Source organism: Parasteatoda tepidariorum, chromosome X1 (assembly GCF_043381705.1).
Source record: "Parasteatoda tepidariorum isolate YZ-2023 chromosome X1, CAS_Ptep_4.0, whole genome shotgun sequence".
Classification (NCBI taxonomy): domain Eukaryota; kingdom Metazoa; phylum Arthropoda; class Arachnida; order Araneae; family Theridiidae; genus Parasteatoda; species Parasteatoda tepidariorum.
The window spans coordinates 13,402,617-13,428,659 of NC_092214.1; the positions used below are offsets into that span (position 1 = coordinate 13,402,617).

At 28.6% G+C, this 26,043-nt stretch overlaps 1 protein-coding gene across 3 annotated transcripts in view; it reads left to right on the forward strand.

Annotated features, from left to right (window-relative positions):
- The window catches only part of LOC122270900 (G-protein coupled receptor-associated protein LMBRD2), an 85,212-nt gene that overhangs the window by 2,119 nt on the left and 57,050 nt on the right, over window positions 1-26,043 (forward strand). For all 3 annotated transcript variants that reach the window (XM_071187518.1, XM_071187517.1, XM_071187519.1), the window contains exons 2-7: window positions 2,148-2,349; window positions 2,451-2,553; window positions 6,921-7,011; window positions 10,915-11,082; window positions 19,143-19,353; window positions 24,143-24,217. In XM_071187518.1, the coding sequence (XP_071043619.1) occupies window positions 2,176-2,349; window positions 2,451-2,553; window positions 6,921-7,011; window positions 10,915-11,082; window positions 19,143-19,353; window positions 24,143-24,217 (822 nt within the window). In that variant the 5' untranslated portion in view covers window positions 2,148-2,175. The remainder of the gene's footprint in view (window positions 1-2,147; window positions 2,350-2,450; window positions 2,554-6,920; window positions 7,012-10,914; window positions 11,083-19,142; window positions 19,354-24,142; window positions 24,218-26,043) is intronic.

A 26,043-nucleotide genomic window follows, 5' to 3' on the forward strand; every position in this document is an offset into this window, starting at 1 on the left:
TTTTCATTATGAAAACATTTTCGACTAGGTCATACAGAAAAAAGTTTCACTGAGAAAAAAAATTTTCATGAAAAATAATGGTAGGTTTGAAAAATTTACAAATTACAATAGTGTTTATAATGTTCAAATTAGAATAATGTTCGAATTTTGACTTCCTGTGAAGTTCAAGGAGGGAGAGCATGGTCGTTTCATTAAAAAAAAAAAAAAAAAAACTTACTGAAAAAAGCTTTCCTCATTTTCATAGATTGCAACGAGAATAAGGTTTGCATGAGAGCTTACTTTTTTAATAGTATTATGTAAAACTACCAGTTTTTCTAAAGTTGAATTTGTGAAGGTGCTGCTAAATAGTAGTAAATTTACCCTGGGCAGTCCCCTCTATATACAGTACAAAGTCACATATCCAGACGTCTGTTTACTCGAAGGGTCTCTTTTCCGGACATTTTTTAACAATCAAAGTACGCAAAACTCTTTTCAATTTTCAAAATAATAATAATTTTTTTTAGTCTTGCTACTTATTCAAAAAAGCATGTGGGGAGGAGAATACTCGGCTAATTTCCGTTTCTTTATTATTTAAAATTTTTTATCTGATTTCCGCTATAATAGGCTAAAAAGGTTGGATATCACGAAGCAAAATTCCGCATTTTGCTACAGCCTGAAAAAATTGCAGTCCCCCCATCTCGTACAAATGGATTCTTATTGCCAAGAATCACACATTAATTTCAGAGTATGCAAAAATTGCGGTTTTGAGATTAAACTGTCGTGTCTAAAGCGGATCATTAAGTCATTATTTAAAAGTGCATTTTAGGAATCGTAATAATATTATATTAAAAGGGAAATGAAAATTTAAAAAACTATGTGGAAATATAAACTGTTGAATAAACGATCAACAAAATCGCATGAACAATAAGTTATCTCAAATCAAGTGCATTGCAAAGTAATTATACAAATGCGTGATTCGAAATTTCCCGTTTTTTATAATGTAGCATTAAAAAACTATGTTAATCAGCAGCAATAACTGACAAAAGTGCCGTCCTTAATCCACGTGGAATTGAGGGAGAATCATAAATAATTTAGTTCAAAATGCGTAATTCGAAATTCTCAGAACAATATAATATCGTATTAAAACATTTAGATTTTAAAAACCAAGTAAAAATCCAGTTCAATAACTACCGAAAAACAAACGTCAAAACCACCCGGATTCGTTGTTAAACGATAAATTATTATTAACTGAAATGCATGATTCCGAACTTGCGGTATGTTACAATGTCATATTAAAATATCAAGGTTTTTAAAACCATGTGGAAATTTGTAACAAATGCTAGGAAAATAGTGCAACCATACAAACCACATGGATTTATATGTTGGTAATTGAAATTGACATTAATTATCGTCAATGTGTTATTTTTTATTGAATAAAGACATTTTGAAGTTGTTTACCTCAGATACCCATTTTCCGCACTTTCCAATGTCTTGACAATTCCTTCTATGGGATTTTCCATCATATATGAAATTTTTAAATATACAATATTTATTGTTCATCTGCACAAATAAATTTTTAAAATAGTTGCTATTAGTAAATTAGCATGGCTCTAAGTATTTCTTGAAAAAGATCAAAACGTGTCAGTATACAAGTGTTTCCATTATTTTGTCCAACCTTTTTATATTGCTATATTTAAATTAAATTTATGATGGGTTGGTAAGGAAACTGGGTGAAAACATTTGATATAGATCTGCTGTGTACAAAATGTATGTTTGGTAATGTTGATATGATCTCAATAAAAAGTAAATTTTTAATTTAATGGAGTTCTAATGGTTGTTTCCGTTTTTAGCGTAAAGTAAAAGTGGCACCAATAAAAATGTGCCCAGTAATGGTTAACAATGAAGAAAAAAAAACGGCATAGTGGAAACAAAGCTTTACTTGTAGTTTGAAATTAATGGTACTATTGCCACCAAGTATGAAAACATTACCCTACTCATTACACAAATAGGGGTTTATGAATTGATGTAAATAATGACTTTAAATAAGAATTTAATTATTTCTGCAGATTTAGCTGTTCTCTTTTTTATTTAAAATGTTCACTTTCTAAATTTTATTATTAAAATGTTTTGTTGGAATTTGCTATTTCAAATAGATTTTTTATTTACAGATGGAAATGCTTTAAAGTTTCCTCAAGCATGATTGTTGGACCATTTGTGTTAGAAATCATTATTACATTTCTTTTGGTTGCTTACTTGTTACAAAAATATGGAAACTGTAGAAAAAACCATGTGTTAGTTACTGTGAATGTTTTCATTGCATGGTACTTTTCTTTCATCATTATTGTTATCTTGCCATTAGATGTGTCCTCAGTAAGTAATAAATTAATTACTTAACAATTAATTAATTAAAGATAAATTAGTTAAAGATTTTTAAAAATTTGACAAATTATATGTTGCATATTTTTTTTTAGACTGCTTACCGACAGTGTTTTCGTGATAAGGAAATTGCTTCTTCGACGATCAGACCTGCGAATGGTTCTGAAAATGTTAGCAGATCTATCTATCCGAGTAAAGGTAATCATTTTGTTACTAGTTTCTTTCATTATGAGATGGATTTAAAACATAGTAAAAACTGGAAAATCAGGAATTGTCAGCATTGAGTGGGTTACTATTAACTATGAAATGCTTCAAAAAAGTTTCTTCTATTTTGTAGTAAGTTTTCTTTTGTTTGATGAAGACAGGGATCAGTTTAAAAATACAGCAACATTTCTTACAATGGTAATAATTTCTTGCAATTCAGAATTGAATTTCTTTCGCCTATGCTGAATAACAGTTCAAACTGGCTTTTTTTTTCTCTCATAATTCTGGTGCAAAAATACTGCTAGTCATTTAGTTAGCTAAGAGAAATCAGTTTACAGTTTATAATAAAATTTTACACAAAATAGTTCCAACGTTAGCCAAGCATTCAATTGATAAAAACACTAAATTTAATTGATAAAGGAAAACATTAGAAAAATTAATTAGTAGAATTATTTCTGTAACAGATATCTTTTGCAAAAAAACAAAATGCTGAAGTGAATATAATGAGTTTCAAATTGTATATGTGAAAAAATAAATCATTTTATTTTTAATAAATAACAAGAATACATCACAAAAGAATATGTATGTTTTTTAGCTAATAAGTTTAATACTAAAATTTAATTACAAATTGTAATTCATTTTGGTTTTTTAATCTAATTTCTTGTGATGTATAGGATATTTACTAAATAAAATATCTAGTTACTATTTTAAATGCTATTCTAAACCTTTTATTTTGAAAATTTTCTGTGTTATGTATTTGAATTTCTCTGAAATTAAAAACAAGTCTAAACCACTTTGTTGCATGATCATATTGAGGAACATTTAATCTGTTTACCGAAAGACACTTTTTTTCAACTCGTTTCGTATTGGGGGCTTTTGTTCTTCCTAGTTTTAAGTAATATTAAGTAATTTCCATGATGACAAATGTCGCCATGCCCATTACAGCATCAGTTCATGTATAACAAAATATTTTATCATACCCAGTTAACAGATTAAGGACTTAAATAGTATTTTTTATTCAATGACGACAGAAGCTAATTTTAAAATACAGAAGCATTTATTCCAGGGGAAATAATGTCTTGCAATTCTGTGTTGATTCTTTACCATATTCTGATAATTGTGTAGTTCAAACTGACTGATCTGTTCATCTTGTAATGTTGATATAAAAGATTCAGAAAATCATTTGGTTTGAAGATAATTTAATTTGCAGTTTGTTATAAAATTTGTCATAAAATGGTCAAAAAAAATTATGGATTATTTTTGTAATAGATAGCTAACCTTTGCATGTAACAAAATAAAAGGAAAAATGAGTACAAAATTACATTTTCAATTGTATATGAGAAAAATAAATAAAATTATTTTTAATAAATAACAGAAATACATCACATTTAAAAAAAAAAATAATAAAAACTAAAACATTTAATACTACTTATGTAACAAATTTTGTAATTCATTTGGTTATCAATCTAATTTCTTATGGTGTCAATAATTGCTAAAAAAAATATTTAATTACTGTTTTAAATCACAGTAATTTTGTGCTGGTTTCTATATGCAATGTATGCTTTTGATTATCAATATGAAATAATCTAAATTTTTTTCTAACTTATTGACTGTAGATCATGAACACCTATTGTGAGAATCAAAGTGGATGCCCTTAATTTGTAGGACATACAAGATGTTTCACAGTGTTGTTTAAAAAAAGATTTAAATAATTTCTCTGAAATTTTTGCTCAAATATTAAATTTCTGTTACTAAATTAAATGAATGGTTCAGTTTGGACATTCTAATGAGGATTGAGATAACATTGTGTTGATTGAGTAATAAACGAGAGTTAATGTATTGGTCATTATAATGGAAGAATAGCTAAGATAAGGGGTTGTACTAAAGAGCATAGACTATACTTCAATTGGTTATATGAAAAATTGCATGGTATAAGGAATGATTTAAAAAAATCAACAGATTTGTCTGCTTTTAAAGTTGAATAAGGTAAGTTGGCCTCAAGTGACCAGCTGCCCAATTTTCTCTGTTCTTGTCTCCCTAGCACTATACTTATATCAACTAACACTCACTATCAGCTATTTATATCTCTAGCATGCATATATATTGATAAATATGTTAATCTCAAGTCTAATTTTCCATTGTGTACATGAATTCATATTACTTTAATTCATATTAAATGCTTGAATTTTCATTCTGAGTGAGTTGCGTTTAGGTCAAATTATTGCAAGCACACTCTATAACAGAAAATATTTAATTACAAGAAAATAGGATATAAGGTTAAAATGGCGGAACTGAATTTGAACTCATTAATACAACATTGTGCAAGCTGCCATGCAAGAGAAATATTATCAATGTGACTTCCTCTCTATGAACTCTTAGTTTATCATAAATTAAACACTTTGAAATATAAATCAAAGCTATATTTCTCAAACTCTTTCTTTAATTTGAAGTAGCAATATTTCTAAATAATATTATAAATTTAAATTTTTATACTTTATGAATAACTTTTAATTATGTAAAGATTATAATTCAATATTATTAATCAATTTAATAAGGTATGCTTCATAAAAATTAATTTGAACTACTTTTTCAAACGAAATTATTTAATTTTAAAGTAAATAATTATATCATATGAGTTAATCAAATTATCATGGAGATTAATCAAATAATTTTTAGTAACAAGTTTAGTTAGTATAGTATAGTTAGTATGCAAACTTTTTTCCCATTTAAATTATATTCTTCTTCTAAACAAACATATGTTCTATCTGTTGCATTATGCATTTTATTTTCTTTAAATGAAAAACTCCAAAATTAAATAAATGTTAACCTAAAGCAATATTACAAAATAAAATATTCAAATAATAATCAATGCATATTTAAAACTCAAATGAAGTGTTCAAATATTAATTGCAATAGATTTAATTGTTCACTTCTAAATTATATAGTAGATTTATAGAACCTTTGTTTATTGAAGTTTTTAAGGCTCTTATTTTGATTGTTTCCATAATATTTCCAAGTTTCATCTTGCCTCTTAGAAGTTTGTAATCATTAATTAGAACCTTGAAACTGGTATTACCTTCATCCAGTTCACATGGTTGACAGCTTTTAAATTTAAAAGATAGTCCTTTTTCTCCCAAATTTGGTTTCTCTTCCGATATAAAAATTTTTTTGTCGATATTTTTTTGTCGAATTCGATACACAGTCTATGCTGGATAGTTTGACTGATGGTAAACTGATTAATAGTTTTCTGAGTAGCATATGAGATGATGTCAAACAAAGGTTTCAGTCAAGTCTGTAGTCGCATAAATAATGTGTATCTAGTTAATCACAGCTTTTATCTCACACCAAAATATTTTCTAGTTCCTCACTTGTCAAAGATGATTTCTTCAATTTTCTAAGAAAGATTTTCTTTGAATGAACCATTTAGTAGAAACCATTCCACAGTTAATTTCTTAAGCAAATTTTATTTAACTTGTTTCAGAAAATAATAAGAATAATTTTTCTGCTGTAATTTATAATCATAGTGTAATTTTTTATAAATTGTTAGCCAAATCTGTAGAAATTATGAGGAAAGAAGTGCTCGAGTTCTCTAGTGTTTTTTTTTTCTTTTATATATATTTATATATATATATATGTGGAGGTTGACTTCAGATATAGATGAAATAACTACGCTTTTGTAATCAAATTTAATTTTTAAAAAATAACTATAGATATGAAAACAACTGCTCCGTCTGAGCATATTGGCTGAAGTGTTACAAAAGTGGGGTGGCGCTGCTGTAGTGGAGGTTGGATTCCCACATATATATATATATATATTGTATATAATAAAAGTCAAGTCTTACGAAGTGAAAATTTTTAAAAAATAAATAATTTACATTCTATTCAATAATAAATATTGCAAAAACCAAAAGAGATAATAAAGATTCATAATTTCAAGACAATGTGTGCATTTTCTATGTGTTATTTAAAACTTAAACTACTTTTATAAACTGCATTTTTCTTTGTGTATTTTGATGCATTGCTAAAAGTAATATTTTAAATGAACTATGATTACATTTCTATATTTTTTATAATTTGTGAGTAAATGAATTTAAGTAAATTTTTCTAGAAAATTCTTTATTACTTTTGTTGTTTAATAATGTACAATACATTATGATCAAATTTATGGTTTTATGAATTGTTTAATATTTACTTATAAATTAGGACTATTGTTATTATAATTACTTAAACCTATCAATTTAAGCTGTTTTTTTTAATGATTTTGTTTAACATGTTGTTTTTTTCTGTTAATTAATTCATCTCAGTTATAACTCTCCTTTCCTTATACTTGTATGATTGGTTACTTATGTAATTCTTTTTAGATGACTGTTTAATGCCATGGAGTTATGTTTCCGACAATGTCTTGCAGAGTTTATGGCGTATAGTGTATTGGACTGCTCAGACATTAACTTGGTAAACAAAAATTCGAAGTTTGTTATTTGAATATTAAAATATTTTAATATTATATGCGTCACTTCTCTGTTTTACTTGGCAGATAACTACTTGGCAGATAAGATCTAAAATTATATTTACTTGGCAGATAAGATCTAAAATTATAGTTTAAAACTCAAATATTCTGTTTGATATGAGGCTACTGATTTGTTTTAGTTATTTAAATATAATTTCTGCTAGATAGCAAAACATTTAAACATACTTTAAAAGTATGGTGATAATTATGTTAAACATGTTAATATACATTAATCTAAGCAGTTATATACATTTTGAAGAAGTTTTATTCCATTTATGACCCATTTTCTGCAGCTCAAATCTTCTACAGTTTTAAAATTTTTATTACAATTTTATGCCTTCTTAGAACTAGGGTAAACCAACCAGTGAAGGAACATTTCATATACATTGATTAAAAATAAGAATTTGAAAATTTTTCTTTAGATTGATTGGTAACAATAGCTTATTGCCAAACAATGGGAAGTCATCTAGCAATGTTTTGGATTACCTGGTCAAATAGACTTCTCTGGAAAATTTTTTGAATTTGTTTTTATCTCTGTAACACCTTGTTTCTTTGAAAAAATTATGAGGTGAGTGTTTGTATTTATATGTTTGAAGTGGAATTAATTGCATGTAATAGTTTTATTTTTCTCACTGTGAAAAAGAGAATTCAAAATATAGTTATTGAAGTTACGTTTTAATTTTTTTTTTAAAGCATCATAGCATAATAAAGTACTGAGATAAGGGGTGTTTATTCACTGGATCACCAAACGATGAAAAATCAGTGAAGGAACAAGTGTTCCTTTACTGTTTTTTTCTCTCTAAGTTAATGAAAATAAAAGATAAACTTTAATTATCTTGTACCTTTAACGATGTTCCGCAACAAAAGTATGTTAAAAGTACGAAAAACAACTTCTAACCAGTGAGGGAACAGGCATGTTTCTTTACTGGGCATAGATTTCCTAGTGAATGAACAGTATGTGTTAATATGTTGACACTTTAATTTTCAATTCATGATTACAAAAAAAAGTTAACATTTTCCAAGTATTTATATGTTATAATTTCAAGAATAGGCTTGTTTTTAAATATTTGTATGGCTTATAAATTCATAAAGAGCATTAAAAAATAACCAAAATTAAGTGTTCCTTTACTGGGTGTTCATTCACTGGGTAGAGCTGTCCCTTCACTTGGTCTTCTTACTACTTGTTATTTGAACCTCCAACACTTTAAAACAATATTATGTAAGTTCTCTAAAAATTTTTTACATAATTTGCAATTGGTAACAAATATGTTGACACTGTCATCTAACTAAAATTATGAATATGAATTTTGTAAAAGGCAAGCGAAGCTTAAGTGTTCCTTCACTGGTTAGTTTACCCTATATTTGTATTTGTTACTGTAAAAGCCCAAAGTCTTCTAAATCCTAGGTTTTACCAATACCATCAATTAAAGTCGAAATTCATCTTAATAAAAATTAAACTAAGTTTATACAAAACCCTGATGAGGCCAATTGCTTTGTATGGTTGTGAGAACTTAGCAATCGATAAATTTGAGGAAAATAGGTTTTTTTTTTTTTTTTTTTTAATTCTTTGCTCAAATTTAAGAGCCATTAAAAAATGTTTGAAGAGGTTTATATAATCATGAAATATCTAATAATTTTAAACAACCCAACATTTTAAGAGTTATTAAGTCTTACAGGAGTGAAGGCAAAGAGCATGACAAATGTCTAAAATTGATCTCTCTGTACCCCAAAGGTTTTGCCAAAGTCTAGGAAGAGAGTACAATATAAAATGCATAAAACAAATACAGAAAAATAAAAACAAGACATATACATAAAAATAGTACGCACAAAAGCTTACTTGAAACAAAAATCTGATCACCAAATTACTCTACAGACTGTGGGACACAACTAAATTGAAGTAAACATAAAAACAGCGCCCCCTAATTAGCGCAGAAGAAAGAAGAAAAGAAAGTGTTTAGTAGTGTAATTTGGTGATTGGATTTTTGTTTCAAGTTTACTTGCCTTTGTGCGTACTGTTCTTATGTATTTGCTTTATGTATTTTATATTTTGTATTGTATTCTCTTCCTGGACTTTGGCAAAACCTTTGGGGTACAGAGAGAGCACTTTTAGACATTTGTCGTGTTCTCTTGATAGAAAAGGTTTTGCTTTTATGACTTCCGGAGCTGGTACTCCCTGAAGACGCCAGCTTCGGTTGTCATATTTATCCATTTTTCATATTTCATTGTTTCTTTTGTTTCTAGATTAATAAAATCCATTATCTTCACAAAGGTTGAATTAGTTTTAACTCTTACAAAACATACTTTATAAACAAAGGGTCTTAATTGCTTCTACTTATGATCATCAATGACTTTAAAACTATCTTTCTTTATTGAAAACAGTAGTATTTTATTTTATCTAGTTTACTTGCACTTAATTATTTAGTATAGTTTCTATTAAATTTTCTACAAATATTATAAATACAATCTAGCATATGTGCAATTTTTTTATAGGATGAAAAATACTTATGTCAATTGTAGTCTTTCAGCATTTTTGCTTGAATTTACAATAGCAGATTTACTCTTTTCTGAGTTGATTAAATTTTCATTTGGATATAGAAATAGTTTTGACTAATTTGTGCAATTTCATGATCCAATTGGACTTTCTCCTCAGCTGCATTAAATAATTGCTAGACTGAACAACCTTGGAAGCAAGGATAAAAGAGGGATTAAAGATGTTTTTTTTTTTTAAATCTCTTATGACAAACTCAAAATAAATAAATGTGACTTTTTTTACTTTTTCTGTTCATCACATAAAGAACACATATTCCAAATTTTAATTTTCTAATTTCATGGGAACAGAATGTGTGATGCATGTGTGAAGACTTTTATTTATACAAATTACAGATTGTCAATCTTAAACTAAAATCTCTTTTAGTTAATCTGTTAATTACCTTTACTTTTTAAAAAATGTTTCGTATTCCTCATTATCAGATTCATTGGAGAAATTTTATTTTAAAAATTAGTTTGATGAAAAATCCATGAAAATAATCAAATTTTGAATTAAGATTATAAAAATTTTCATGACCTGTTGACACCATGGATTACAATATCCACTTTTTTTCCCAATAAAAGTAGTAAATTAATAGTGATTTCCAATTGGTACTTTTTTTTATTCAATCTTCTTATTTTGCTCTTAACTGAAGCTCAAAAGCTCGTTTTTAATTAATGGTCAATAATCTTTTGATTCTTTTTCAATAGTTAAAGCATATGCTTAAAAATTTTCAAATGTAATAAATTAATTTTATGATAAGTTTTAATTTAAATAATATTGTCATAATATTCATGCAAGAAATATTGTTCACTTAATTGAAGAACTAAGTTAATGAAGGGACTAAATGAAAGTTTAATAAAGTTTATACCTTACTCATTTTTGTTTCTAGTTCAATCCATGTTTTTAGCATATTTGTGAAGAACACACAAACTTTTGGGGGATATACCAATTTTGTACTAATGTTTTAATGTAGAATTTTTAATGATTTTTGTGCAAAACATCTGCTTCAATTCATTGAAAAGAAATATAATTTTGTTTAAAAAGCTTGAAAATAAATGTATTTATTTAGGCTAATATTTTTAAAATTAAATTTGACTATAAACGCTAAAATAATATATATTTTATAATTTAATTTTTTTGTAATTAATTTTTTTATAATTTAAATTTTTTTTTATAATTTGAGTATTTTATGATTTAAATTTTTTACAATTTAATTTTTTTACAATTTAATTTTTTTTATAATTTAAATTTTTTATAATTTAAATCTTTATTAATGAAATAAAATTTTGAGAAATTGTTTATTCTTTCCTATTTTTAGGGTTGTATTACCCTTGATGCAATCCTATTCAACTGCAGGAGACTTCACTGTTTCTGGAAAATTGAAAACTGCACTTGTAGAAAATGCCATTTATTATGGTAGTTATCTTCTTATATTTGGGACACTTTTGATCTATGTTATGATGCAACCTAAAAGTAATCTTGATGGGTATGTTATTTTATCATGTACACATATATTTTTATTTATTTTGTCTCAATCTTAATTTTTGTCTTAATATTCATGAAAGATATACATTTTCTGATGGTAAAAAATTACTGGTCTACCATGTTGTTTTTTATTTGACATGGTGCATTAAAAAGTGCTTAAAGGTACTTATTTTTTATTAACGTACTTTAAAAGTCCTTAAGGGTGCTTTTTTATTGGGTGTTTTAAAAAAGTGCTTAATTTTCCCTTATCGAAAATCAGAATTTTTTCTTTACCATGTCGATTTTCACCACGAAATATGCAAAAGTGTGCTTTTCACATAGTTTTATTCAAAGTTTTAACAATTTATTTGACCACAATCCATTTTAACTTACATTCGGTTCGTAGCATTTAAAAGAACCAATCATTTTACACATTTGATAAAATACTTTGGATTCCGCAGATGCATCTATTGAGCTGGGTGCGGTGAGATTATTGCACTTGCGTGTGCAACTCTGCTGCATTTTGCAAGCTATTCTCAATTTCAGGCTTCAGTTACTACCTTCTGATATCAAACTAAAAAATCTCTTGATAATTTTATAATGGAAAGAGTTCTTTGTCAGAAACAAGTTATTTTATCATGATCATTATTTTGCATTTTGTTACTGTATATAGTGCTTAAAAATATTCTTTGAGTACTTAGAAAGTACTTAAAAGGTGCTTATTTTTGTTGAAAGATTTGGCTACTCAGCCTATTCAAATAAGGACGCAGATGTTATTGCTTCAGCTATTATTGGCAGCAAATTCTGAATGAATTTTCAAAAAAAAAAAAAATGATAACTATGCTTTTGTTGGGCTTAGCCTTATTTATTTAGATTTTCTCAATCATAAATTAAGTTATAGTTTTTTTAAAAGTATTTTTGCATTTTTTTCTATGAAAGAATATTTTATTCAGAAGCCTTATTTATTTAGCCAGAGCCTTATTTATTATTCAGAGCTTTATTTATTTCGATTTTCTCAATTATAAATTAAGTTATAATTTTTTTTAAAGTATTTTCACATTTTTTCTTTCAAAGAATATTTTATTCAGAATAGTTTAGTCTATTGAACTAAATTTAACTTCTCAACAGAGTTTAAAAGCATACTCTAAGTTCATTTTCTGAAGATACAATGGCATCTATTAAAGAAATCTAATTAATCAGACTAACCTCATTTCCTTGTTGAAAGTTTGAAATTTCCTCCCTTTAGTATTTTTTACACTCCTTTACGGATCAGAAACCTGATACTACTTGAAAACAAATGCGAATAAGTTAGACTTTTATCAGTAAATGTATAATATGGAATGGTTTCACAAAATGTCTAATAATAAATTATTCAAAATCAATAAGCAAAAATCAATAGAAATATAAATCAGAGAATGCAAATTGTGATGGATGGGGCTCACTATCAGAAAACTTGAAAAATTCAAAGTAAAACAGGTGCTTGACTGGACATTCCAAGGTAAACAAAAGGGAGTGGTAGACCCCTAAAATGACATGGTGCAGAACTATTGCTGAATAAAGACAATAAACAAAACATGGAAAGAAATCAAATGCTTGGCTACCAACAAGGTGAGATAAAGAGTCATGACAAGTGCCCTGAAGAGGTATAAGACAAGAGAAAAGAGATTTTTTATTCTCATATACACTGCTTCTGGGTCTTTTCCACAGCTACAAATATGATGCTTTTTGAACTTTCCCTACGTAAACTTTTTAAAATATTATAATTTTTTTAAAATCAATGTTACAATCTTGCATCTTTTCTCATTCCATTTAAAAACTTTGTATTCTTATTGCAACTTAGGAATTCTCAATCTGTCTGGACTGATTAGAAAATATTTCAGTTTCAAAATACCTGCAAATACATTGTGTTTCGGGGTATAAAAGAAGAAAACTTTGAGTAACTTTTGAATAGAAAAATATATTTAATTGTTTATACATAGTTTGATTTATACAAAGAAAAAAAATATTAAAAGTTGACTTTCTCGAAATATTTGAAGACAATGAAACCAAGTCTCTGCTCAAAATTCCTGACGACTATCTTAAGTACAAGGTGTGTAGCATTTTTAAAAGGTGCTTATTTTTATTTACGTTTTTTAAAAGCCCTTAAAGGTGATTTTTTTATTCGGGATTTATAGAAATTGCTTAGTTTTCTATCTTTTAAAAAGTGATTTTTCTTTATCATATCGATTGTTGTTCTAAATTACAAAAAATGCTTGATTTTGGTAATTTTCTCTGCAATATTTATCAGAAACTAGTTATTTTATCATGATTATGCAAAGTTTCTAAAACTGTTTCTAAATTTTATAGATTTTACGTTCATAAATTAAGAACTTTAAATGATAAAAAAAAAAAAATTATTACTGCAAAGATCCTAATTAGGATTTTTTTTTTGGAAAGTTATTAAAATATTTTTTGAGTGCTTAAAAAGTATTTGAAAAGTGCTTATTTTTTGTTGAAAAATCTGGCTGCTCACCCTGTAAGTAGGTCTGTTGGAATTGACATTTTCTCACTTATCACTGTTTTCAACTGCTCTTTGGTTTGGAGTTGATCTTTGTAGACTTGTTCTTTAACATAGCCCTATAAAACGAAGTCTAGCAGTGACAATTCAGGGTTGTAGAAATTCCAAAAAAGTCTATCACAAAGCAATTTGGGAAGCTTCGTGCAATGACGCAGTTGTCATAGGAAACTCCGAGCAAGTCCAGGATGTCTCTTGTTCAATGTGGAGGAGCTCTGTTTTGCTGAACCATATGTCTTTAATCCCCTGTTTGTAGTTGGTGTTTCCTAATTGAAGTTCACGAGGAAAGTGTGAAGATATTTGCTGGCTATTCTCCATGCTGTGGTTACACTAACATCATTTTGTTGAGCTAACTAGTCAAGTAGTTTAGCTAAGTACACGAGTTGTTGCGCTAAGTTATCAAGTTGTTGGTCCCAGTTCTGTCATAATCACAGTGCTGATGTAAACTATCCTCAATGATAAATATATCATGGGTTAGAATCATTTTGCTGTTGGACTAACTGTCAGAGGTTTATGTGGTTTTTAACTCTCCATATCACACAAATGTGGGTTAGTAACATCAGAAAATCCCCATTAAAGACTAGTTTGTCCTAGTGCTTAATCCAAGTGTTTATTTGTATTCTAGGTTAGGTTCAAATTACAAGGCTACAGAGTTATAGCCATAAACCCAAAAATTGTCCTGTTATAAATAAAATGTTAAACCAAGTGTCAAGTTGATGTCACTATTGTTTTACCAGTAGTGATATTTTCTAACATCCTTGCTATATTCTGTTTAGTCTTCATACCTACTTTTTCATCAGCCATTGCTTGTTCAGACTTAATAATTAATGCTTTAACATTTTTAAGGACTCCTTAGGCTTTTCAAAGATACGAGAACACTTCCTGAACATTTTGGCAAGTTTCTGATCACAACGGTAAAATGTTTTGACTAAGAAAACCAGCTCTACCATTGAATATCAGTCCACTTTTCAAAACATAATTTTCTTGGAACTATACAGAGTCTATAAACAAGTTTCCATTGGATCTTTGCTCGTTCATAAACGATTTCACATTTCTTGCTCCACCTGTTGAAGAGTTATTGAATTAAAAGTTTTGCTTTACCCATAGAAATATTTTATACATCAGGAGCAAAATGTCGAGAATTTATCAAAACTAACTGTTCTCCTTTCTCCTAATAAATTAAACTAATTCACGTTACTCACATCAACATCTTAATTGAAGAATTCTATTTAACCACAAAAAATATCGGTACCAACCTACATATTCATAAAGTAAGTTTTAAGTATGAATGAGGCTAGCTTCTTACATTTCTCCCACCTTTTGATTAATGATAAATTAAACAAGATAAATATAAACTATCAAAATACAGTTAAGTTGAAAATAATAGATTCTTAAACAAGAAGCACAAAATGAAAAATAAAGTTACAAAATAAAAATTATGTTTAATCCATGACTTTTTTTAAAATTTTTGGCAGTTGCTTACATGCATCTTAAAACCTACATCTTTTAAATGATATTATTCATACCACGCATTTGAGTTGCCATAATTTTGCAGAGATATGCTGCATTGGTCATGATTTGAAACATTAAATTTTGATATGTGTGGCGTATCTAATGGGATGTACTATCTGATAGTTTTTTTTTAACTACTTGAGCTTGAAAATTTTATTCTCTAAATTTTCATAATTTCTCTTTATCTTTTGCAGCGATCTATTTGTATAATTTACGGTCAATAATAATGTAAAGAATTAACAATGCAGGTTTTATTTAATAATATTTATTTCAGTTAATAATATTTAGGTATTTCCAATCAAATTGTGATAACTCGACGTGTTAGGATCGCGATTGTTTGATATGGTTCAATTTTGCTCCTAGTATGATTCTTTTCATCAATTTATTGTATTTTAATTACATACTGTAATTATATTTCAGTTTTTAATTTCTTGGTTCAAGTATTTTAAATTGGTATTTATTAATGTAATACCATTACATTGCATTTGAATTGTACAAAATTGTACATGGTACAATTTTGCCTGAAAAGTTATGATGAAAATTACGGGAATAATATCTGATTTTAAGTACGATCGCATATATCAAGTTATCATATGTTTAATTATTATTTTGATCATTTTTAAACGTTTAATCATTTATTTTGTGTGTAACTTGTTATTTTAAACAGATGCATTAACTTTGCGACTAATCACGCAGTAAAACTTCGCGTAATGTATCTGATATTGCAGCTTTTCGGAGAAAAATCTTATCCTTTTTAGTCAAATTTCATGGTTACGGCCTATATCCCAGGATGGCGTATGTCCTTGAAATTACAGTATCAATTTTTAACGAGCTCAAAATGCGTCAGTCCCATCCTTAATCCATAAATATTAGTTCACATCCTTGTATAATAACTTTTTTATTAATTCTCATCAAATGCAATATAATTTGGTCTCTCTGCAATATTATCAATGCAATATTATCTCTTTTACTATTTTATGCTAATATCTATATAATTATTAATTTAAAATTTACTACAGCTTAATATTTCTGCTCTTAGAAAATGCACCTAAATAATGTCCCATCCAATTTTCTAACATGCCTCTAGTCCCATGGATGTCAAATAAAATTGCAATAGATTATTATTTTAATTTAAAATTTGTTGTAGTATATCAATAATTTCTCCCCACCACTTTAAGTGTTATGTTTCTTTAAAGTACTAACAGTAACACTTAGAAAGATTTCCCTGTTTAAGATTTTCATATTTCTATACTTTCCACAATATTAATAGTTTTACAAACTACAGTCAGTACCGCCTATATGGTCACCCTCATATAAGATCACCCCGCTTATATGGTCAATTTTCTAAAGTCCCGTCTAACTTAATAGGAAACACGTATTAAAGCTCACCGCTTATATGGTCATCCTATTTTTCGAGTTACCGGTTATATGGTCAGTTTCCTTTTTTTTTGCTTTTGAAAAAAGATACATTTTAAGACATTTCTTTAGGCAGGAAGCCAAGAAAAATGACCAAAAGGTAAACACATTCCTTCGACCCCTGGAGAGAACTGGAATTTCCCCCTCTATTTCGTCAACCTACCCTCTTTCCTCTTTTGCATTCATTGATGACCTTACCCTCTCCTCATTTGACCACTAGCATTCTTTTCCCTGCCCAAGGGCAAAAGGTCTTTTGATCGTTTGAAGTTATCTCTCAGAGCTTGAAAAGGAGTTGAAGTTGAGAAAAAAGAAAATTTTTATTGGATTACTGAACGAATAACGTATCCATGCTCTCATTATGGCTTTGAAAAGAAGGAATTTAACAACATCGGAAAAAAAGGAATTGGTTGAAAAGTTTAAAAAGTCTAACCTTTCAAAAGCTGCTTTTGCCAAAGAAAATTCTATACCGCGAACAACTTTAAACAACATTTTAGCAGCCAAACGTAGCTCTCCAGATGTTTCAATTAGCGACCGAAAAAGAAAACATCAGCATGTGTCACCTTATGAGAATGTGGAGAAGGCTCTTCTGTCATGGATCAAATATTCACGATCAAAAAATGCTCCTATATCCTGGAATATTCTAAAAGAAAAAGCTTTGGAAATAGCTAAAGAACTTGGAGAATCAAATTTTGTTGCAAGCAATGACTGGATACAGTGATTCAATGCAAGAAATAACCTATTCTTTAAGAAATTGTGCGGAAAAGCTGCTGATTTTGACAACAGTTCTTTAAAAGAATGGAAAGACGTAGTGTTGCGAGATATTCATGAAAGATATGAACCTGCTAACGTGTTCAACGTCGATGAATGTGGACTTTTCTATAGGATCTTACCCGACAGAACCCTTTGCTTCAAAGGAGAAAAATGTATAGGCGGAAAGAAAAGTAAGTAACGCTTAACAGTTTTGTTATCTGCAAACATGGATGGTTCAGAGAAAATAATTCCTTTGGTGATTGGAAAAATTCTGAAACCAAGATGCATGAAAAATTGTAAATCTTTGCCTCTTTTGTACGATGCGAATTCCAAAGCATGGATGACCCAAACGATCTGGGAAAAAACTCTCAGAAGGTGGGACCTACATTTTTCAAAGAAAAACAGAAAAGTTGCATTGATTGCTGATAACTGCACTGCTCACTGTCCTGTTGAGGGCTTAAAATCAATTGAGCTCCTATTTTTGCCTCCAAACAGCACATGTGTGTTGCAGCCTCTAGATCAAGGCATAATTCAAAGCTTCAAGTCTATGTATAGAAAGCTTCTTCTACGGGATATGATCACCGCCATAGACTGAAATCAAGAATTTCACGTTTCAGTTTTGAGCACACTGTTCTATATTGACCAAAGCTGGAACATGGTGTCGTAAAAAACTGTTGAAAATTGTTTACATCACGCAGGGTTCCACAGTTCTCCAGACTCTTCGGTATCATTAGAGGACCCCGAGGAAGATCTTCCATTAGCTGAATTGGCAGAAATTCTTCAAAACTGAGGCTATGCAATGCCGGACGTAAATTTGTATTCCCAAATAGACGTTGATGTCCTCACTAATTGTGAAGCAACTGTGGAAGGCATTGTATCTAATGTCTTAAATCTGAATGCTGAAGGAAGTGACGANGTGGACCCCGAGGAAGATCTTCCATTAGCTGAATTGGCAGAAATTCTTCAAAACTGAGGCTATGCAATGCCGGACGTAAATTTGTATTCCCAAATAGACGTTGATGTCCTCACTAATTGTGAAGCCACTGTGGAAGGCATTGTATCTAATGTCTTAAATCTGAATGCTGAAGGAAGTGACGATGAGGATGATACTGAATGCAATAAAAAGTCTGTATCAACAGCTGATGCTCTTAAAGCTATAGATGACTTAAGGTGTTTTTTTGAAAATTCAGATGCAGCAGATGAACATTTAAAAACTATCAGAGACTTAGAAAAAGTTGTTTTAACAACGAAGAAGAAGAAACAGACAAGCTTATTGGAATATTTTTTTGAACATGTACATATGCTAAGGTAAAGAATTAAATTTTTCTAAAAGTATAAAAATTATTTTTGCATTCTTTCTTATTATGCATCTTAATAATTAATTTTCAAACGTTTTTGAAAGTTGAATTATTTGTTTAAAAAATGCATTCTGATTCCAGAATATATTTACGGCATATTAACTATACTATATATTTGGTTATCGCATATATGGTCATAATATTCTGGACCCATGAGCTGACCATATAACCGATACTGACTGTATTTAAGAAATTGGTTCTATATGAAGTTGTTGTCTTTCATTCTATGGCACTATTAAAATTTCATGAATGATAATGCACTATATGATGCAAATGATGATAAAGAATTTTTATTAGAATGTGACACATACTTTTAGAAATTTTAAACTGAGGTTGGGCACAAAAAAGTTTTTAATTTAAAAGTGCTTATAAAAAAGAAGTTAAGCAATACTTGCATAGTAATTATTATTTACATAATGTTTTATTTCATGTAAAATAGTTACATTTTTAATATATAATAAATGCATTTTCAATTTATTATGTTTTAAATAGGTCTCATCTTAAAGTTGTTTGTATTACTGCTAGTAATACTTGGGGCCTATTTCTACTTGTTCTTCTAGAAGGTTATGGACTGGTTGAAATTCCTCGTAGTTTATGGAACGCAACTAAAAAAGGATTTATGTTAAATTATCTTTACTTCAAAGCATCAAAGATTAGTAGTGAAAGATGTGAAGCTGAAGAAAAACTGGATGATTTAACTGAAGTAGATATTTCACTTTTAATAGAATTTATAATAATGTAATATTAATACAGAAAGAAAACTTCAATTGAGAAAAAGAATTATTTTATCCAATAAACTTTAATTTAGATGTTATAACAAATTATTAGAAAAGAATCAATTTGAGACATAGTTGTGTTGAAATGTAATGCTTATACAATTTCTTTTTATAATCAATTTAAATTAATATTTATTTTCATTTAAAAAAAATAATTTTAATGAGATATAAATATAAATCAGATATAAAATGTTAATTAATACAATGTGTGTAATGCTTTTATATTTTTCTGAATATTATAAAAATATGTATTAAATTAAGCTCTATTCTAGTTAAATAGATTTTTTGTGTGCCTAATATTGAAGTTTTTAAGAATTTTTTACTATTGTTGTCAATACTCTTCTCTCCTTATTATTAATTTTTTCATCAGTTCCACATTCAGGACATATGTGTGCAATCCCATAATCATGAGTTATAAGTAAACTGATGTTTGATTGATAGAATGTTTAGAACTTTTAAGAGATCATCTCTCAAAGGATAGCTTCTGAGAAACTCAATTTAGCATTTCTGGTTTTCTCTGCCCCCTTTTCATCCACTCCTTTATAAGACCTTTTAATTACTTTACCACATTCCTATTTTGCACCCTATTATTATATTATTTGATCTACCCTCCTAGAGTATAAGCAAAGCTTAGATTTATCTGTAAGAACCTATCTTTTTCAAAACATTGGAAGATATTATAAAAAACAGTAAGAAATTAGACAAATAATTAAAAATATTAATATAATATACAATTAGTAATCATTTTTTGTTCAATGCATTCAGAATGACACAAAACCCTAAAAAGTCCTTTTATTGCTTCGTTCAAACCTAATGAAGTTATTTTAATTTAAAAAAAAACGCTTACTTTCCTTCACAACTGAAAGAAAACTTAGGTAATTCTTAAATTCAGGTCAATTGAGCTTATCTGCAGTTTTACAATTGCTGTGCATAGAAAGCCTTTGTGTTCTAGCTTTCGCTTGAGTTCTTATTATTAATTTCAACTGTTTTAAACTGTATTAAATTATAATCAAGAAACATATACAAAAATATCGACAATGTATGACCTGATTCAGCTTATTGCTAACTAACTTTTATAATACAGTAGAGAACCGATTATCCTGAATGATCGGGACCATCGCTATTCCGGATAATTGATTTTTCCAGTTTTCTGAATCGCTACAAAAAGCCGTTTTTTTATTGTTAAACCCATCTAAAAAAAAATATTTAGAAATAATTTTAAAAAGAAGAAAAAATGATAAAGTAATACACCAAAGTTTAATAAGATAAAAAGGAAAAAAAATAATGAAATTACAATATATACAGGCTTAATATAAAATGAACAAAAAAGGTAAAATAGAAAAAAAAGGGGGGACTTCATCTTCCTCGTCGCTTTCTTCGACTTCATCGTTGTCTGCGTCAGGACTAAAACCATCCTCTCTATTTTTTACTTCATTATTAACAAGTGAAAATGGAAAAATCATGAGCATTTCTTTTTCCTCCTGTGTGCGAGAAAGACAACGTTTGGATGGAAAAAAAATTCTTTTGAAAATTTCTGGAGAGAGGGATAACAAAATTTTTTACTTCATTATTCCTTATTTTTAATAATTCTCAAATGAGAAGAGAAAAATCACGATTGTTTCTTTTCCCTCCTATGTGCGAGCGAGACATCTTTCGAATATAATTCTGGATGGGGAAAAAAAGAATCCTTCAAAAATTTCTGGAGAAAAGAAAAACACAATTTTTTACTTCATTTTTCTATATTTTTCTCAATTGAGAAGAGAAAATCACTAGCATTTCTTTCCCCTCCTATGTGTGAGAAAGACATTTTTTTAAAAAAAATATATTTCCAATGAGGTGCACAATCGGTCTTGCCGATGAGCAGACCTAGTGCGTTCTCTAGCGGTGGTATCCACTCTTTCAGGACCACCACAATGGGTGAGATATCGTTGGTCATGTTAATTTGGACGTTTAGTTTCTGCCACAATAGATGGCAGCACCGAGTCTCTATTTGGATGCTAAAGTGCACTAGGAATTTGATTTTGCCGGAAATGCCAAGAGCCAATGAGGCACTCAAGGAATCTTTTACATGCCGCATAATCATACGACATGGCCGCTGAGGATTTTCTGCATCCCGAAAATCCGGTGTCTGGGCCGGGGATCGAACCCGCTGACTTGGGCTCAGAAGGCCGAGGACAAACCAACTGCGCCACCCAGCCACTGAGAAAGACATTGTTAGAATATAATTCTGGATGTAAAAAAAAAAAGAATCTTTCAAAAATTTCTGGAGCAAAGAAAAACAAATTTTTTTCCTTCATTATTCTCTAATGAGAAGAGAAAAATCGCGAGCATTTCTTTTTCCTCCTCCTATGTGCTAGAAAGACATCGTTTGAATATAATTCTGGATGGAAAAAAAATCTTTCAAAAATTTCTGCAGAAAAGAAATGTACAATTTTTTCCTTCCTTAAGGAAAAATCTTTCTGCAAAAAACTCTCTAACGTTCTGTGACAATATCGCTGTGATTCTGGCGCGCGATTACTATCTGGAAGAGTTTAACTTGAGTTACAACATTTTGCTAAAACATTAATCTAAATCAGAAGGAAAAACAAGTTTATCACAATCTTATTCCTCATTAAGCTGAGCTATTTTTATTTCTCCTCCACATAAATTGGGAAGCAGACACAGAAGCTGGCATAATAAATAGAATATATTGTTCGACCATATTCTGCCCCTCCTCACACCCCATTCAAAATGAGTGGGTTGAAAAACTGGTGCAGTTGCAATACTTGACCTTGAGTCATTATTCCTATTTCTTTGGCTGTCCAATATATTCCAAGGGGGAATAGCAGAAATGACAGATAATTTTTTTAAAAAATAAGAAAAAGTAGGAATTAACAGGAAAAAAAGAAGGGCTTCAGAGGTAATAGGAAAAATAGGAGTTCTGCAGTCCCTGTAGGGAGTACATTAAGATATTTCTAAGAATCAAAAAAGGCAGATAAAATTATTTGTTTTAACTCTCCTGGACTGAACAATCAACAGACATGATGACTCCTACTGTGAGAAGCTGGTGGTATTGACTCCCCCTGCTTAAGGGCCAGATGATAAGAAAACAGGTGTTCTATGAGTCACCCTTTCTCACTGAGCTATGATTGAAAAGAAACAGCTATGTAGGGTGTAGTTTCATCTGGTGAACTCTCTGGAACTACCCTGCGTTCCGGAAATAAGACTTGAGACTAATAAACAACTAAAGAAAACATTTATTAGATTAAACAAATGTTTCACACTCCCAACGTGCTCTCGTTCAATACAGCTAGCAGTTGAAGAAAATATGTGGAAAAAAGCAATTATCGCATCCATGTCGTCACTTTTATACTCTGAAGATCTGCACCACTTCAGTTCGCTTCACCTATAGTATTCACTACCGCAGCAACGCCACATAGGGGGTGAGAAAGGGAATGATTGATGATATTTAGTAAAAGACTCTTACTTCTCTTGACAGTGTAGGGAACTAATGATTATTTCTAAAATAATGGTTAAGTAAACATCTTTTAAAAAATAAAGAAAAATTCTAAACTCTTATGAGAAAAAAAAATTTCTAAAAATTGCAGGAAAATTATCGATTTTCCTTCTGGTTTTCTGATTTCCAAATAAGAGGTTCTGTTCTGTGTCATGAAATTTAAATAGGAAAAATTTAATGATAATACGAAAAATATAGACAACTATCAACAATAACTCATCTATTGTTGATAGTTGTCTATATTTCTCAGCTTTGCATTAAGACTTTTTATCTCTATAAAAAAAGTGTAAGAATAAGTTATGGATACCCGATATTTCTTATTCATTTGATGTTTTTTAAAAATGCAAAAAAAAAAAAAAAAAAAAAAGAATATTCTTTAAATGTTTTTTACCATGTTATTTTTATTTTTAAAAAAGGTTTTAGATTTTGTTTAAAGATTTCTTTTTATGTTCTGAAATCTCTGTTTTAAGTTAAACAAATATTGAATTAGTAATATTACTTTTTTTCTTAATAGAATTGAGATTTTTCTATACGCACATTCTTTAAAAATATTTCATTACATATTCTCAAAATTTTTATTTATTTTTAATTATGCACATGCAAATGTTTTGAAACTAAATGTAGGAAACTACTAGTCGCGCTTGTGCTATTTGCATTGAAGTATGATCGCATATGTAAATCCCATGCAGTGAGACTGCACTGTTAATGGTAGCTTTTTTCAGAAAAAATTTGAAATTCCTAAATTTTTCCTTAATCTTATAAAAACTGGGGTTTTGCAACGTTTCTTAGGGTAAAAATTTCTTCTTTAAAAATAACACTATTTACAAAAGCATAGAAAGCAGTAAATATATGTTTTATGTTTAAGTAGATCTAATTTTAAAATTATTTGACCAAGATTTGTTTGGTTATGCAGATGTTGTGCGCAATCCTTATTTTATCTATGAGTTCAAAAGCAGATTATCACCAATCAATTTTATATAGGGAAAAGCTGTATCAAACTCATCTATCATTTATACTTTTTTCTCTTGATCTCTTTGAAACTCACTTTGCTTAGTTTTACAAATACATCAAATTACTGAACTCTTATTTCAAATATTTTAATTTATATTCATTTTTGCTATTGATTGATTATTTTAAAAAATTCACAAAATATTGTTTCAATATTTTTTTAATCAAAATATTAAAAGTGTATTTTCATAAGGATATTTTTCTTTCAATAGGAAATCGTACGCATATCAGATTCTACCTCTGTCAATCATCCTACTAGGCCATACGTTGATTTGATTTTAGAAAAAGTAAGTTTTTTACTACATCCTAAAACATTCTTTTTTACTACATCCTACAAAGAAAAACTAAGTTTTTTTTTCAATTTTCTTAATATCACTATTATTTTATTATCCATTATGTCCTTTTTTTAGACTGAAATTTATCTTCAACTTAGTAATACTTTGCTTGCATCAAAACTTGCTCTATTATAACCCTATTAAACTATATAAGACTGCCACATGAAACTCTTCCATGGTTGCTGAATAAATTGAGAGATTTTAGAACTCTTTGGGTCTAATTTTTGTTTTCTTTAGAGACTATGGGACTATGTAGTTCATTAAAGGCAGAGAAAGGATTAGGATATTTGCACCTGTTCATAAAAAGCATGAATTTTTCTTTTTTATCTTCTAGTCCATGGGCCAAAACCATTTATGATTTTTTCTGATACTTTAGGAGCATTTTTTTTCTTTTGACAAATTGAATCAAAATGTTTAAATGTTTTTAATTTTATAACTAAAATTATTTAGTCATAATTTAATTAAAAAAAAATTTTATTTTGCACTTTTTTCTTGAAAGCTACAATGAAATTGTTAAACTATTTTTTTCTTCACCAAGCCAACCAACCACCCATCTTCTTACAATCACTAACCGCAATGTTAGTAGACATATCATTACAACTGTTGCATTGACGCTAATTTTTTTAATTTCATTTTAACCTTTCAAAACATTTTTTAGTTGAAAAAAAGTTATTGCAAGAATCTACTATATGGTGATAACATTTAATTTTACTGTTTTATTAATAAATATTTGATTTTGGATTCAAAATTCGATTTGTACTGTCAATCGCTATGTCAAAAGCTCATAGTTGTTGCGTATATTTTGAGGATGATTTTTCCAAAGCTGTTTTGCTGTATTTCCCCAAAAGCTAGCAAAAAAGCAGAGGAATGTATAGAAAAAGAAGTTAAATGATGCATAAATATAGAATATAAAATTGTTTATTAGAAAGAAAGAATACAAAACTCTCTTTCTTTGTTCTGCACTTTACAGGTAAATGTTTCTAACTGCAAAAAACAATGAACGAATCTAAACTGAGAAAGCATGTGGTTAGATTGGAATTTTTTAAATATCTTGTTCTCAAATTTTAAAAAAATGAAACTTGAAGAATGTTATGTAGCTTTTCTCTGTAAAGTTTGCAACAAGAAATTAAAAAATTTTCTTTAAATACCGTCATGTGGGACTACTTTGTGCAGGATTTCTGGATTTCGCAGTTTTTAAACTTTGACACGTAAAAAAACTATGATAATTCAAACTTTAGTAAAATTTATCGGTATTATATTCATAACTGGACTCAGACGAGTAAATTTTATCACTATTGGCATTATTTGTATGTAATATTTACAAATAATAAGTCAAAACATACCTTGCACAAAGTAGCCCCCAAGTGGGGCTACTTTGTGCAACGCTAGGAATTCAGTTTAATAATCATGTTTTTTCTAAAATATTGATATAAAATTGTTAAAAAAAGTTAATTGTTGAGATTTTTAATAACAAAAACATCAAGATATGTAAAAATATTAGTTTGAAAAAAATTTTCAGCCTTAAAAAGCCATTTTTTATAAAGAATTGTTTCTTAAAAAGAATGTTTATTTCGAAACATTTTAGTTTAAACAAAAGGAAACCATATACATTTTTGGACATTGAAATGGATGAAATTTCAAAAATAATAATTACAGTAGGAAACCGATTATCCGGAACGATCGGGACCATCGCTATTCCGGATAACTGATTTTTCCGGTTTTCTGAATCGCTACAAAAAGCCGTTTTTTTTATTGTTAAACCCAACTAAAAAAAATAA